This window comes from Terrapene carolina, unplaced genomic scaffold, assembly GCF_002925995.2.
Source record: "Terrapene carolina triunguis isolate 2854851 unplaced genomic scaffold, T_m_triunguis-2.0 Scaffold66, whole genome shotgun sequence".
Lineage (NCBI taxonomy): Eukaryota > Metazoa > Chordata > Testudines > Emydidae > Terrapene > Terrapene triunguis.
Window position 1 is genome coordinate 61,511,725 of NW_020664417.1, and position 15,112 is coordinate 61,526,836.

At 42.6% G+C, this 15,112-nt stretch overlaps 2 protein-coding genes across 2 annotated transcripts in view; one reads left to right on the forward strand and one right to left on the reverse strand.

The window, feature by feature from the left end:
- Positions 1 to 63: 63 nt before the first annotated feature.
- RPL9 (ribosomal protein L9) lies at positions 64 to 7,849 on the forward strand. The gene is made up of 8 exons (XM_026647978.1): positions 64 to 108; positions 647 to 693; positions 774 to 889; positions 2,481 to 2,576; positions 3,141 to 3,273; positions 5,111 to 5,191; positions 5,716 to 5,833; positions 7,723 to 7,849. Exons 2-7 carry the CDS (start codon positions 648 to 650, stop codon positions 5,820 to 5,822), a joined length of 579 nt encoding a protein of 192 aa, XP_026503763.1. The 5' UTR covers positions 64 to 108; position 647; the 3' UTR covers positions 5,823 to 5,833; positions 7,723 to 7,849.
- Positions 7,850 to 12,003: 4,154 nt separating this feature from the next.
- The window catches only part of KLB (klotho beta), a 44,184-nt gene continuing 41,075 nt past the window's right edge, over positions 12,004 to 15,112 (reverse strand). The window contains 1 exon segment of the mRNA XM_026647979.1: positions 12,004 to 13,252. Within this exon segment, the coding sequence (XP_026503764.1) occupies positions 12,858 to 13,252 (395 nt within the window). The 3' untranslated portion in view covers positions 12,004 to 12,857.

Consider the following 15,112-nt stretch of genomic DNA (forward strand, 5'->3'; position numbering starts at 1 on the left):
CCGCCTCAGAGCCGGGTGGCCGAGCGTGATGACGTCAGGCCTAGACGGAGGGGATACAAGAACGCGATGACGAAAGACGCTCTCCCTTTCCCCTCGGTCTGCAGCGAGGTGAGGAGCGTTCCTATTTCGAGATCTGCTTCCATCCACGGCACCGGGCCCCTCCCGCGCCCCCACGATGCCGCGCCGGGCACAAGGAGGCTCCAGGGACTGTAGTGGGCGCCCCGGGGATGTGCCTGCTCCCGGGCCGGCGGGCAGAGCCCCAGGCACAGACACCCCCCACCCCCGGTCTCGGGGAAGCTAGGCCGGGGCCCGGCGCTGGTTCTCCCCCCTCCCCCCCGCCCCGGGCCGGGTGGGGGCTGCTGGGGCGGGGCTGCGGCGGCCTCTCGCCGCGCGTGAGTCTGAGCCTGCCCCGCCCGCAGTGACCCACGGTCCCTGTTGTGGCGCGTTAAGGGCGGGTGTCCAGGCGCGGGGCAGCCCCGCTGGGCGCGTTCCGGGCCCCCAGCGTGGCGTGGCGGCCGCTCTCTTGGTCTCTGGGCCCCGGTTCGAAGGGGCTTGGCCGGGCTTAGTGTGGGCTGGCTGGCTGGCTGGGAAAGGTGCAGTGCGGTGTCCTGGTGTCTCTGCTCTCACCCTGTGGTTGTCGTTGTAGAATGAAGACCATTCTCAGCAACCAGACTGTTGACATCCCGGAGAAAGGTACAGTCCTTTGTTTGTTCCACGTAAGCTTTGTGTTCTCGTCCTGCAACAGGTTAACACTTGCTTTCCTTGTCTTCCAGTCGACATTTCTCTGAAGGGCCGGGCAGTTATTGTGAAAGGTCCCAGAGGAACTTTGCGACGGGATTTTAACCACATCAATGTAGAGCTCTCCCTCTTGGGAAAGAAGCACAAGAAGGTGAGCATTGCAGGGATATTTTGGGATTATTTTCATATTCGTAGAAAGGATGATCCAGTGTCTAGGGTACTAATGAGGGACTTAAGTTTGTGGCAGACTAGGGACTCAAACCTTCTATGTGATCTTTGGAAAGTCACTTGGCCTTGCTTGTCTGCGTTCTTATATTTTTTTAAAAAGTGACAATAGTACTTTCTTACTTCACAAGTTGTGAGACTAAATACTAAGATTATGAGGTGGTCATATACACAGATAGAGATCATATAAGTTTCTAAGATGGCTAGGCACATCTTGGGTGTTTGAGGTAGGGTTCAGTATTGATATGCAGTCAGGTATTATGAGTGTTTGTCAGTGGGCATGCTCTTTTTAAATGTTCAGTTTTGGAGCTACAGTTTTGGGGCGGTTTTAGTGTTAAAAATTGTGGAGTAGGTATGTAATTAGAAATGTTGAATTAACTTATTCATTTACTGAATGACGCTTTTAGATTTCCAAATTAATTTTGTTCGGCTATAGTATTTTATTATTTAAACTGTAACTATGTGTGGTAAGCAAGATTAACCTAGACTTCTGCACGGATAGCTCAGTGCATCTGAGTTAAATTTTCTTGGACATGTCATTTAATAGCAGCTGAAGGTAGCTGATGTCCCTGGTCTGCTTTTTCAAATTTCTCTTCCAGTTCTGCTGAGTGGGCCATGACTTTGGAGGAGTGCTCATTGGTACTCTAGCTATGCACTCATCACCAAGTTCAATTGGTGTTTGGTGGTGATTACAAGGAGGCTAGATAGAAAGCTTGATTCTACTTACTGGGAAGTCATATTTTCAAGTTTCTCTAAACAAGACACACTAAAAACATTTCCCTAACCTTTTGAGTGAACATTTGCCAAAGTGAGAATTCAAACCTGCTTAAAATGTTTGAGGTGAAGAGTATGGCTCTGGCACACTAGTGTTTTGCTTAATGTGTAGGGGATGGCTAGGGTGACCAGGCAGCAAATGTGAAAAATCGGGGCAGGGGGTGGGGGGTAATAGGAGCCTATATAAGAAAAAGACCCCAAAATCGGGACTGTCCCTATAAAATCAGGACATCTGGTCATCCTAGGGATGGCATACAATTTTTCATGTATAGATTAAGAAATACCCCATTGGAGGGCTGCCTGGTGATATGTGAAATTGGATAATGCTTTTGCTATTGAACAAGCACAAAACTTGCCATCACCATAGTTAACAGTGTGGAGAGGTCAAAGATTTGAATGCATATAGAAAAGGAGCTAGCTTCTCACCTAGACAATCCAGTCAGGAAAAACTTGATGGAATAATGCCAGGAAGTTTGCTTTGTTACTGCCCTGTGCTTTCTTTGCCTGTTCAATATTTTGCACTCACACAAGTATTTGTCATCTGAGGGTTTTAAAGCACTTTGCATCAGTATTCCTCAAACTCCTTTATACTGTCAAAAGCTCCATTTCACAAATGTGGAAATTGAGGCTTGTGGAGATTAAGTGATTTGCTGAAGGTTAATCAAAAATTCAGTTTAATTCCTTATGGGAAACATGTTTGTTAATTTTGAATTGAAACTGAACACTTTGAACTTTTATTATAGCTACGGGTTGACAAATGGTGGGGTAACAGAAAGGAGCTGGCAACAGTTCGTACAATTTGCAGTCATGTTCAAAACATGATCAAGGGTGTCACATTGGTAAGTTTTATTTTGAAATAGAATATTTGTCACTTGATTCTTAACAATATCAGACAACTTCATTCTTATGAGAATTTTTGTAGCCATGCTAAATGAAAGGTACTGTATACAGTGTGGGTTAGCTATGATCTTGCCTTTGCCAGTGAGATCACTTTAGAGTTAGGAGAGAACATTAAGCATAAACATTAAAGACCTTTGAGGCTTGATGCTTCAAAAGCAACTCCTCTCTATTAAAAGTTAAAATACTCTTCAGAAATGATCTAACATTTCATCACATTTGTCAAGTAACTCTTAAATGTATCTCCTAGTTTTGGAGTCTTCTAGTTCTGTAACAAAGCAGTTCTCAAACTTCAGTAACCCGAGGACTCGCATTTAAAAATTAAAAATTTTTAAAATTTAAAAATTTACTGCGTACTCCCAAGCCCCTCTACTTAGGCTCCACCCCTTCCCTTAAGGTCCCACCCCACCTCTTCCTGCCACCGCTCCAACCCTGCCCCCAGTTTGAGAAATGCTGCTTAACATATTTGAGTTTCATGATGACATTTTTTATTTGGTTACTCCCAGGGCTTTCGTTACAAAATGAGGTCTGTGTATGCTCACTTCCCCATCAACGTAGTTATACAGGAAAATGGCTCACTTGTGGAAATCCGTAACTTCCTGGGAGAGAAATATATCCGCAGGGTGCGCATGAGACCAGGTAAGTATAATTAGAGGCCTTGTACTTCACTAATTGAAGTGGACATCATGCTGTGAATATATGTTTTTGTAACAAACTTGCTTTTAGTAAGATTCAATGCTGTGAACTTTGTAATGGGCATCAGAAGACATATTGTTTATGGCCCGACTTTCAAAAGTGCCAGGTGCTCACAACAGATCGATTTCGATAGAAGCTGTGAATATGATTTTCAGATGTTGATCAATCTCTTAATAAACCCGGATAGATCCAGATTTTTTCTGAGGGTTCCATGTTTTGCATCGGCACTCCCGCATATGTAATCTTGATTTTATTGGTTTCCAAGAGACATGCATGACACACTTCTGCTTTTGGCTTTGTTCTAAACATTTTTCATTATCACTTCAAATATTTAATTTAGCAAGACTTAAAAAAAACTAGGAATCTTGATGGAGCTTGTAAAGTTGTAGCTTTATGTAGGGCGGTCGGTGTTTAGTCTCTTTAATGCAGTGACTACAGAAAAATTAACTGCTGTAAGAACTTTACATTTATTTTAAGCATGCATATGAAAAGCTTAGTTTGCAGCCTGTCTGCAGAAATCTTTCAAAAGTACAATTTCAGACAAGTTTATTCATTTGACACATACTCTTACCTGTACCCCATCAGTATGTTGTGTGTTTGTGGCAGTAGGCATTTTGGTTAAGTTTATTGGACAAATGGATGTGTAACCCTAACTGCATTTTATACCTGTAGAGATTAAATATCTGCCATTGGAGGCATTTCAGAATGTTTCTGCTCATGCTCTAAGAGTACAAATTGTTTCAGTTATCTTCCTATAAACTAATCTTACCCATTGTACTACAACTTAATTCACAAAAAATACTTAAGCCTTTGGGATCTTTTCGAAAACACCGGTAGTATTGGTATTAGCAAACAGTGTTTGATTTGACATTTTGACAAGTAGATTAGAGTAAATGAAGTAATCAGCACTTGCTCATATTCAGGATTGTCTAAAGCTTGTGAATTCACAGCCAGATATGAATACGGGCTATAATGGACACTTATTATCTGACAATGGGAGTTGAGTAAATTAGGTTGATCTGTTTGATCACCACTTTGGATGAAAGCATCAAGGGTAGATAACTGGTTGCATCTCAGACAACATTAGCAGATACAATAAGGGCTGTGTGTGTGTATATATTTATTATTTGGCTACCTTATCTTTGTGGTTTTATAATGGAATGATAGTGGTGGGTCGCTGAGGACTGTGTGAAGATACAGGAATGTCTTTGGCCTGCATGGAAGATAAGAGGTAAAATTTTGATCAAATGGCTGGCCTCACTAATCTCACTTGTGCGGTTCTTGAATTAAAAAAGAAAGTAGCAGACATGTCCAAAACTAGCCACCAAAACTTCTGAAGTGCCTAAGTGGTAACTGAATAATGTTCAGCCAAATCTGGACTTAACAGACAAGCTGTAAAACTATCCAAAATGGATACTTAAATTTTCAAACTCTTGTATCTGTTAATGTTACACTTCAGGTGGTGGTTTTGATTTGAGTGGCAGGGTGAGAAGGTCTTAATCAGGTTTATAATGGAAAGCAGCTGAAACTTTGTATGTATAGGGCCTAGCACAAAGCAGGGGGCAGTCCTAATATTGGCCCCTGGATGCTACTCTAATAAATAATGGGAAGCTAATTCTTGTAATATCCATATTGTCTCTTATGGATCTATAAATGAAGTCAAACAAGATTTCTGAAACAGCGACTGTTTTTCCTTGAATGTCTATAAGTTACATAAAGTGCACCTGCCATACCTCCACAGATAAATATTCAGCTTACTGTGTACTTTCCTTTCTCTTAGGTGTTGCCTGTGCAGTATCTCAAGCCCAGAAGGATGAGTTGATTCTTGAAGGGAATGACATTGAATTGGTATCCAACTCAGGTTTGTATAATAAGTATTTATGGAGGGAGGGAGATGTATCACTATGCTGTAGTAGTAGCCATTTTATTTGCAGGTGTCAGTTTAATTCAGGAACTTTTTTTATATTTTAACACAAAGTGTTCCTGAAAAACTTCTTATGGAATTGAAGTGATAGCTCAAATCAACTTCTGTCTCGAAATTAAGTACTACTTATTGTTAAGAATGTAAAACATAAAGATTATTTGTCAGTGCATTTACTTGGTCAGTTATATTGCTTTCCCTGTATAGCTTTATTTTGTTGGGTCTTTTATGCAGCATCAGAAAAACATTTAAAAACATGATTGTAAAACTCATATGGGTGAGAGGAGCTGGCACCTGAAAGTTCTAGGCTGCTTTTAGTCGTTTCAAGTTGGCAGTATCCCTTCTAAGCTATTTCATCTCCTGTTAGTTATATGTCATCAGCTGAAATGTTGGAGTGTGTATAAGAATTGGCTGTGTTAGGGCATTGTCCATGCTATGTCTTAAATTTCTTGTTTTTTCTGTAGCTGCCTTGATCCAGCAGGCCACCACAGTCAAGAATAAGGATATCAGAAAATTCTTGGATGGTATCTATGTTTCCGAGAAGGGAACAGTACAACAGGCTGATGAATAAAACTATAATAGGTTGGTATTTTATACAGTAACATTTTGTATTATAATTTCAAAGGTATATGTGTAACTTGATAAATCAGGTCCCTGTCTTAAAGACTTTAGCAGATTTTGGGAACAGGGAATGATAGATATGGGTGGGTGGGGCAGTGGTCTTGAACAGCTAACATATGAAAAGTTGCTGCTAGTAGTGACTTGTCTATAGTTGTTTTGCTGCTTTAAGTATATGTTAGTAATATAGTTAGAGGCAACCCCCAGTATGGTTACATGTAATTATACTGATATAAAAGTGCTTGAACCAGTGTAGTTTATTCTGATTCGGGAAGCAAAATGAGCAATGCTAATATTAAAGCACCTCTATACTAGTACAGATGCATCCACACAAGAGCTTTTACTGGTATAATTGTCAGTAAAAAATGCACCCCTGACTGACACAGTTAAATTGGTAAAACTTAAGTGTAGATCAGGTCTGGGCTTTGTTCTCCTGGGCATGGTGCATAATGCCATAGCTGAGGTCTTCAAGCAATATTTTGTCACTCTTGAGCCGCTCTTCAGATTCCTTTCTGGTTTGAGGCATTGGAGTGCAGATTCGTTTGAATTTGGTGGTAAGACTTTTGCTCCTTAATTTGGTGATGGCACAGAGCAGTGTATTGATAGGAAGATTTAGCAGCATATTCGTTGCCTAGTATTTTTGCCATTCTGTAGCTATAAACCCACCAAAATGACATCCCTTCACTTGAAGAGTGGATAATATTTTCAACTTTGAATAATTGATGCACTACCCTTTGACTGCTGAGTTTCTTGACACATTTATATTTGTCCTTTTTAAGTTACCAAACAATGAAACTGGAACACTTAATATTATGGAAGTAACTTTCAGTTAAGATGGTGCTACAAGCTTTTCCTTTGGGATCTTTTCACGAGTCTGCAGAAGAAGTTTATACCACCAGCTTTTTCATCCAAATATGGTTATATTTTGTTTGTAAAATATACGCGTCAGGTGGCTGCAAGTCTCAAGTTGCATTTAAAATTAGTGTCATGAGTACCTTCTGCAGCATAAAAGCAAGGGATATGCAAATTGGCTATATCTGTTTTAACTTTATTATAGTTTTAGTACAGTACAGTAATCTTAACTTTAGTATTAGTGGATTCCACTCGAAACAGACAAAGCCAATTTAAAATATCAACCCTATTATCACCTACCTTGTAGAAGTCGCTTCAACAATGTGCAAGACTATTTCTTTTTAGTGCTGTTCTTTTGAGGGAGGGAGAGGATTAATCACTCTTGAGCCATTGAATTTGACCATTTGCTTTAGTCAATCCAACTGAAAAATGGGTGAAGAAAAGCTACTTACATTGCATCTGAACTGTGTTCCTGCTTAAATGATGAAAATGTGACATGATTCCATGTCTGAGTCCTTGAGTGATGCTTAACAAGTGGAACAGTTTTCTATCCTATATATCAGATATGTTTTTAAAATACATTGAGATTTCCACAAACTTTTAGTAATAAATCTAAGGGCTGGTCTACACTGCCGCGCTAGTTCGGTGGCTGGGGATCGAAGTTCCGAGTTTGATTTATCGCGTCTGGTCTGGACGCGATAAATCGAACCAGGAAGTGATCCCCGTCGACTGCGGTACTCCAGCTCAACGAGAGGAGTACCGCGGAGTCGACGGGGAAGCCTGCCTGCCGCGTGTGGACCGCGTCTGAACCGCGGTAAGTTCGAAGTAAGGTATGTCGAATTCAGCTACGTTATTCACGTAGCTGAATTTGTGTACCTTACTTCGACTTGGGGGGTAAGTGTAGACCAAGCCTAAGGGAGTTCAGAGGGGGATTGCACTGACATAGTAAAGCTTAAAACTGCATATATTGTTTTATAATTTTGCACTCTTCTTACTTACAGTTGTCTAGATTCCGAAACAAACCACGAGCTGCAAATTACTACTTGCTGTATCAAGTACCAAATGGGAAGTCTAGTGTAAAAACTGAACACGATGATGTGTTTTAAAAAATAAAACAAATATTACACATTTTGGCTTCTGTCTTTAAGAGCTGAATAACAATGGCTATAATTCTGTGTATTTTTATATTAAATTTAAAATGATCTAAAAATACGACTCTTTGGAGAAGCAGTTCCCCAAGTTAGTTTTGCAAGGTGCCATAATATACTGTTGTGTACATTTTTGCCATCCATTAACAGTGTACTTAACTCCCCTGGTGTAAAAGAAAGCATCTCAGAGAAATCATTTCAGGATGTGTGGACTGTCCAGTGCATGTAATTGAAGTGCTAACTCTGAAACAAAGATTTTTAAATGGTGAAAACTGTTGATCACTTCAGCAAAAGAAACAAACTCTAATATGTTTATTCTGCACTCCCATTTCATTCTTTCTCTGATTTCAAAGGTTCAGATTACCCTTGACAGTTTCTAAAACCTGCTTCACCACCAGCTTCTTTAGTTAGTTATCATTATAAACTGAAGACTAAAGATGAGGACAATAGAATAAAATCCAACTTAAATATCAGTAGGGGCTGCACACTTTAGGCTCGTGTAGGCCAAGTTCATTGCATGGATCCCTCTATTCCATTCCAAAAACGCCATATATGCTACTGTACATCCCTCTCTCTTTCAGGGACTCCCTGCAGTGCCCTCACCAGGGTTTCTCGGAGACTCCTATGGAAGGAGCTCTTTGTGCACCCCATTCCCATAGCAGTGCCTCAAAATTTCCCTCACCTGGGGTTCTGTGCCCCATTCTTCCCTCCACCCATTCCAAAGTCCCCCACTTTTGATCCCTGTAGTGGGGGCTCCAAACCCTCATTCCTCCAAGGAAGGGACTCTGTGCCTCCCATTCCCTCCCCCACGTCACCCTCTTCCCCTAGCATTTTTCTGCCTGAGGAATAAATAATCAAAGGGTGTGAACATGTTAAACTAGTGGGAGGACAGGCTGAGACGAGATAGGAGAATTGTCTTGCTAGGGGATTTTAATGGGTGCCATCAACCAGTTGTTTGAGTTATAGACAATTTATGAGGTGCTTGGAACTGGCTAGAGAGCTTCATGTGTTCTGTTTTCTCCCTTTTGATGTCTTCAGTGTTTCCTGAAAATGAGTAGGAATCTGGACATTGATGAATACAATGGTCTCTGAAATTTAGAACTAGAACGTTCAAAAGTTACTGGGCTACAGACAAACACATGCCATTTAATTGAGTAAGGCCTTCATGAACTTAGTCAAAAACAAGACTACGGTTGTGATATTTTCAGTTATTTAACTACCACCATACTTAGCTTAAATGAAACTACTGCAGAAATCATGCGTCTTTGCTGTAAAGTCTAAATAGACGGTACCCACAATATTCAAAGCATCTATCAGCTTGGAGAGAACTGCTACATGGTTATGAGTTTTTCTTAGTGTATGACTGCAGGGCTAACAAGTTTGTGGTGACTGTAGCCCTGTCACATAACACTTTGAGTATAAAATCTGCACTACCATTATTAACTTCTTCATATAAGCTTTGAAGAAATACTCCTTGAAAAGAAATATGGGAATAAATGCAAAGCTCTGCAGTTCTTTGTAAGCCACATAGTTAAAATTTAAATGATGCAATCTCTCAAAGTAGGAGAGAAGCCTCAAAACCAGTACTTACTGTTTCTGCTTAACTAGAATATCTTTTACAAACATACACAAGTTTAAGTTAAGGCTGCCTAGCTCCTGCTTCTCCCTCTGTCCTTCAGCAGAGATCTGTCCTTCCTCTAATTGCTTCTTACATTGAAAAGTGGCATTGCACGCTGTCTGCTGTGTCACCAGGATGGACAAAAATACCCCAGCATGTTGTGTGCTCAATCCTTCCACTGATGCATGAAGGTGTACATGCCTTGGCCCTCCCTGCCATTGTTGCCCCCAGAGATTTGTGGAGTTGCAAGGTTGATCTGGGAGTTTCACTTTACAATGCCTGGTATGCCATCAACCATGGTCACTCTGGCTGATGCAGTGTTCCTCAACAGAATATGAGTATGATGATCAGTGTATGCATAAGCTCATGCCTACTGGAAAATGAACTGGTGGTTGGTCCTGATTCCATCACCTCTAAGTTCCTCCCTTTCTCAGGAGGGGAGAGTCCTTCTGGCTATGCTACATGCTGGAAGGGGCTTCTTCACCTCCCATTGGCTGAATGGGGCAATAGTGGAGGTGACATGGGGGAGGGAAGAGCCTGGCCCTAGTGCTACATGTTGGAATGTGCCTGACAGGGAGGAGGGGCTTCTCCCTCCCATGGGCCAGATGGGCACATGGCATGCAATTGGGTCTTGGCATACCCCCCCTCTCAATTTAAAACCTTCCTTGGGGTCCATGTGCCCTTTCGTGTGGATAGCTAGCTGGCTGCTGCAACGATTCCTGGGAGGGGCCCTGCTGGAGAACTCAGCCACACTACAGCAGCAGCTGCTAGGGCCAAGTGTGTCACCCCCTCCCCAGTTGCATCCAGGAGTGGCGGGGTAGGGCCACAGCTATGGGTGAGCAGCTGGAGCTGGGTGGTGGTGGCAGCAGCAGCCAGCCAGGCCGCTGAAGGTGGCAGGCACACAGCAGCTCGGCTCACTGCTAGGATTGTACACGCAGCAGCAGGAGGTGAGTGGGGAGCAGGGTTGTGGCTCAGTCAATGGGGGTAGAGGTGTTGGAGGAGCCCTGATTAAGGGAGAACTGGGATAGAGTCCCTGGAATGGCACTGGGAGCAGGGATGTGGGCTCAGAGGCCAAGATGGGGGAAGGTGACTGGACCACCCAAGGGTGGTCAAATAGCCTCTCTGCAGGAGTGCTCAGGCATCCCAGCCAGCCAGCCACCCTGGGCTGTTGCAGTGAGGGTTGCCAGCATCTCCCTGCAAGGGAGGGGGCCAGCAGCAGGCTTTGTGCACCACGTTCAAAGCTGCAGCTCTGTCCCCACCCAGGGTAGCAGAAAACTGGCCCTGTGAGGTGTGGGAGGGCTACCTTGTCCACAGGTGGGGGGGGGGGGGGGGGGGGGTGGTAGAAGCATGTCCCTGAGCTGAGGAGGCAGGTGACTGAAAGTGGCATGCACGGGGGGCAATGTACCCAAGACAGATGTTTTAACTGAAAGAGAGGGGGCTGATTATTCTTCTTCTCCTCCCAAAGTGGTAGCAGGCTACTCATCCTTACACACGGAGGAACACTTAAGAAACCACAAGTTCTTTTGAGAATGGGGGGGTGTCATGAGAATTTATCAAACACTCTTAGGGAAAACAATTTGGAAAGGGGAGTATGTGGCTATGTTCACTCTGCTGTATCAGGTGGAGGATATGGATGAAGAAAATAAGCCTAAGGTGGCTAGCACACTAGAGAATTGGACCCTAGCCTTTTATCCATAGGCAAGTTTAATATGTGAAAGGAACCCACAGAGAGGTCTCTTTTTTCAAATATTTAGCATAGGCACATGCCCTGTATGGGGGTGAGGCACAGATGAGATGAGGGGTTTAGATGCTGGGCAGCAAAGAACCCAAACTTGCCCTGGGAGCAGAAGGACCCAGAATTACGGTTGGTATATATGACACCATGCTGTCCTATTCAGTACATTTATCCAGACAACAGGCTAGGTCTACCCAAACTGCAGGCTTCCAAAAGGAATATCAAGTTTATTCTATTTCTATTGCAAATTCAAGCATTGTGAATAAACACACCCCTGACTGACATTGGTATGTTTTAAAAAAAACAATACTGTAGCTGCAACTCTGCCCACAAAGGACTGCTTTTGGCAGCATAGCTGATATTGTTTGGGGGCTGTGGTGTTCCTACACCACAAGAAAAGCTTCTCTCTGTGTATGCTGCGTCTATCCTAGGGAGCTATGCTGCCAAAGACTTTGTAGCATAGAAATAACCTGTGGGTGCTGAAATAATATCTGGGCGCTTTGTCCACTGACCAAATGAGCCAAGAGAAAAAGTAAACCAAAGTGAATGGGAGCATGTCAATCCCTAAACATATAAAATGCTGTTTGTAAGGCCTGGTCTGCACTAGGAGGTTATGTCGAATTTAGCAGCGTTAAATCGAATTAACCCTGCACCCGTCCAGTAAATGGGCAGTAAATGTAACCTCTATAAAACACAAATAAAAGGTTTAGTGAAAATAAGGTAGTTTTGAAAGACACCTATGATAGCCTGTGAAAATGGCATTTTTAATAGAATACACGATTCTTGAGCAAAGACATTTCTAAACAAACTGCTCTCATATTTCTTTATGATAGGCTTTGCAACACTGAGGGCTGCACTGGCAGTTTACTGAGAGTACAGGAGGCTCAGCTAGGTAGCATGTTTTCCAGAAATAAATACATATGACTTATAGTTGTGTGGATATCTATTTTCTGTGATGGATTAATAGATACAGCTTGTTTTAATGGTTTCCAGTAATAAAAATCTGTACACAACTGACTGATTTTTGTCCCTACCCTGGGGGGTAAAACAAGCAGTAGTTGTATATCATAATGTTTTGTTCCCAACTGGTCCTAGGAGCTATTACCTTAGTTTTAATCTCAACTGCCCCAGTATCAGAGTTAGGCATTTATGTCAACAATGAAGTTAGTCAGATTTATGCCTTTGCAACTAAAACCAGAATCTGGTCCAAACTATTTAATCCTTGGTGTTGAATTTAACTGGAATTTTTTAAAGCTGTCACATTTGCAAACAGCTGCAGATACAAACTTATCAATGACCAAACATATCTGAGTGTCCATCACAAAAATTTCTAGTTTGAAGACATTCACATATAAAAGTGCACATCAGTTCTCACAGCTTAATATCTTTTCAAGTCAAACTAGTTAACAGATCATTCCAAGGCACAAGGAGAAACCATTCAACTTGCTTCAAAAGCTAGATAAAAATCACTGGTACCCGTCAACATCAGTTTTTCTTCTCCCTTGTGTAATTATTTTCCATTCCTCCACTGAATGTTATTTGGTGTGCATAACTGGAGTGACTCACATAGTGCTTCTCAGAAATTGTCCCATTCTCTTTATCCTATGCAGAAAGCAGATGCAGACAGTGATGAATCTAGTTGAGAGTAGCTTTGTGTCCCTTTTTAAATGGGGGACAGATGTGTTGGAAATTTTTTGCCCTATACACTTTTCTTCTTTTTCTTTTGTGAAAAATTATAATTGTTAGAAGCAGGACAAAAGTGGAGAAAAGACAGCAGCCAAAGAATATCAGAGGCTTCTTCTGTGAGAGAAATAAACAGAAGGTACACTGTGTTTTTTCCTCTGATTGATCACATAGATCACTAGAATACTCTGCAGGAAAGCCATTGCTGCTAATCAGGTTGTTGTAAATTTGTATTGAAGACTTGGCTCTTGAATCAGAAGTGAAGAATCCAAATCTGGGTTTTGATTTTTCTTCAGTCAGTTTAAATGCATAATAACCTCTAATCTTTACTTTATCAGTATGATATGCTGAAAAAAAAGGAATGAATGTTGATAAATTCTCCTTATGTATGAAATGAAAAACTATTTAAGATTTCAAATGAACACAACATTTATAAAGTTAAAAATTATAACTGCATTATAAAACAAAATAGTAAAAATAATTATTCATTACTTCAGTGTGCTATATAAATAATCCTAATACTTAATTTGCATGATTATTCTAATCATCATCAAGGAGATACAGTGAGTAGAATTAGTATTCAGGAGTTCACACTTTGCAGTCCTGAGTTTAGTCTACTAGCACCAGATTTTAAAATGTGTTTAGGCACTTAAAGATGCAGATAGGTACTTAGTAAGATTCTCAAAACTGCTAGGTGCATAACTCCCCTCCAAATCAACAGGAGTTAGACACCTAGTAGGATTTTCAAAAGTACCTATCTGTATCTGTAGGTGCCTAAATACCTTCAAGAATCTGGCCCCATAGAGCTTAATCATAGTTTGGATGAGTGGATTTTGGAAAAAGGGGTCAAAAAACATTCTGAGAGGGAGTCAGCAGCTCTGAAAGATTAGGAATCCCTATACTAGGCTATTATAGTAAAATAGTTTTTACTTACCTGCCAAGCAAAAGACAGTTATGTACCTGAGCTGTAACTGTTGTTCATTGAGATGTGGGTGCCAATGTGTATTCCATGTAGGTGTGCATGCACTGAGCGCACCAAAGCCAGAGAACTTTGCCTAACAGTACCTGTATGGGGCACTGCTAGTGCCCTCTGGCCCTTAGCCCCTCTCCAAGCTATTTAAGGCTGGTGCTGCCCCAATACCTGTCAGTCACTTTGCATTGAATGTCAAGAATTGAGACTCTGATGCAGAGGGGATGACGGGTGGGTTGTGGCATACACATCTGTACACACATCATGAACAAGGGTAACACTACAGGTAAGTAACCATCTTTTCTTCTTTGCGTGGTTGCAGATGTGTGTTCCACTCAGGTGATACATAAGTAGTATCAGAAGGAAGTAGGGCTCGGAATCTACTTAAAGAGCAATTGCAAGAGCGCCTTCCCAAAATTCGCATCTGATCTGGACGCATGGGTGGCGGGTATAAGAGGCCTGGGGAGGCTAAGCCTCCCCAAAAAGAATGTGGTGCACCTTCCTCTGGAGGCACGCCACCCTGAGGCCCCGCTCCTGCTCATCCTCTTACTCCGTAGCCCCGCCTGTGCTGCTCCGCTTCCCCCCTACCCTGCGCATGCTGCTCCTCTTCCTGCCCCAGCTCTCCCCTTCCCCCGAGGGCTCTTCCCCTCCTGCTGCTTGCACCTCTCCCCCTCCAGCGGGCAGGGGGCTTGAGGGAGGGAGCGAAAAGGTGCAAGCGGCAGGTGAGGGGGCCTGGGAGGGAGGTGGAGCAGGAGCAGGGCGTGGGGTGGAGCGTGGGCAGGTCCTTGCAGGGAGGAGGCCGAGTGGGGGTGGACCTCAGAGCAGAGCAAGGGGCGTGGCCCCCCACTTTTAGGGAGCTTCTGGTGCTCGTGCCAAGCCTCCCCAACTGCAGAAGTCATGCCCCGACCATGTTTGGATGCAGACATCATAGCATAATATTTGGTTAAAGTACGCATGGAAGACCACATTGCAGTGCTGCAAATGTGCAGTATCAAAAAGTCACTGAGAAAAGAAATCAGTCACTTAAAACTTTGTTGAATGGTCTCTTAACCTCTGTGGAGGAGGCATCCAAGCTATTCCATAAGTCATTGTGATATACCTTCTCCCTGAAGGACCAGAGAAAGGAGAACATTCTTCTTAGGGGAAGCACCTCAAGCCAGGAGCAACATTCTATGTCAGCTCCAAAGAAGAGTGTGGGGCCGGATGATCTGTGGAAGTCCTCAGTGCCAAAGCGGGC

Bases quoted from the DNA above. Each gene is read 5' to 3' on its own strand.
- RPL9 (XM_026647978.1), top strand. From the start codon at position 648: ATGAAGACCATTCTCAGCAACCAGACTGTTGACATCCCGGAGAAAG. The intron at 2,577-3,140 runs GTAAGTTTTATT...GGTTACTCCCAG, and splicing joins TGATCAAGGGTGTCACATTG to GGCTTTCGTTACAAAATGAG. The intron at 3,274-5,110 runs GTAAGTATAATT...CCTTTCTCTTAG, and splicing joins CAGGGTGCGCATGAGACCAG to GTGTTGCCTGTGCAGTATCT.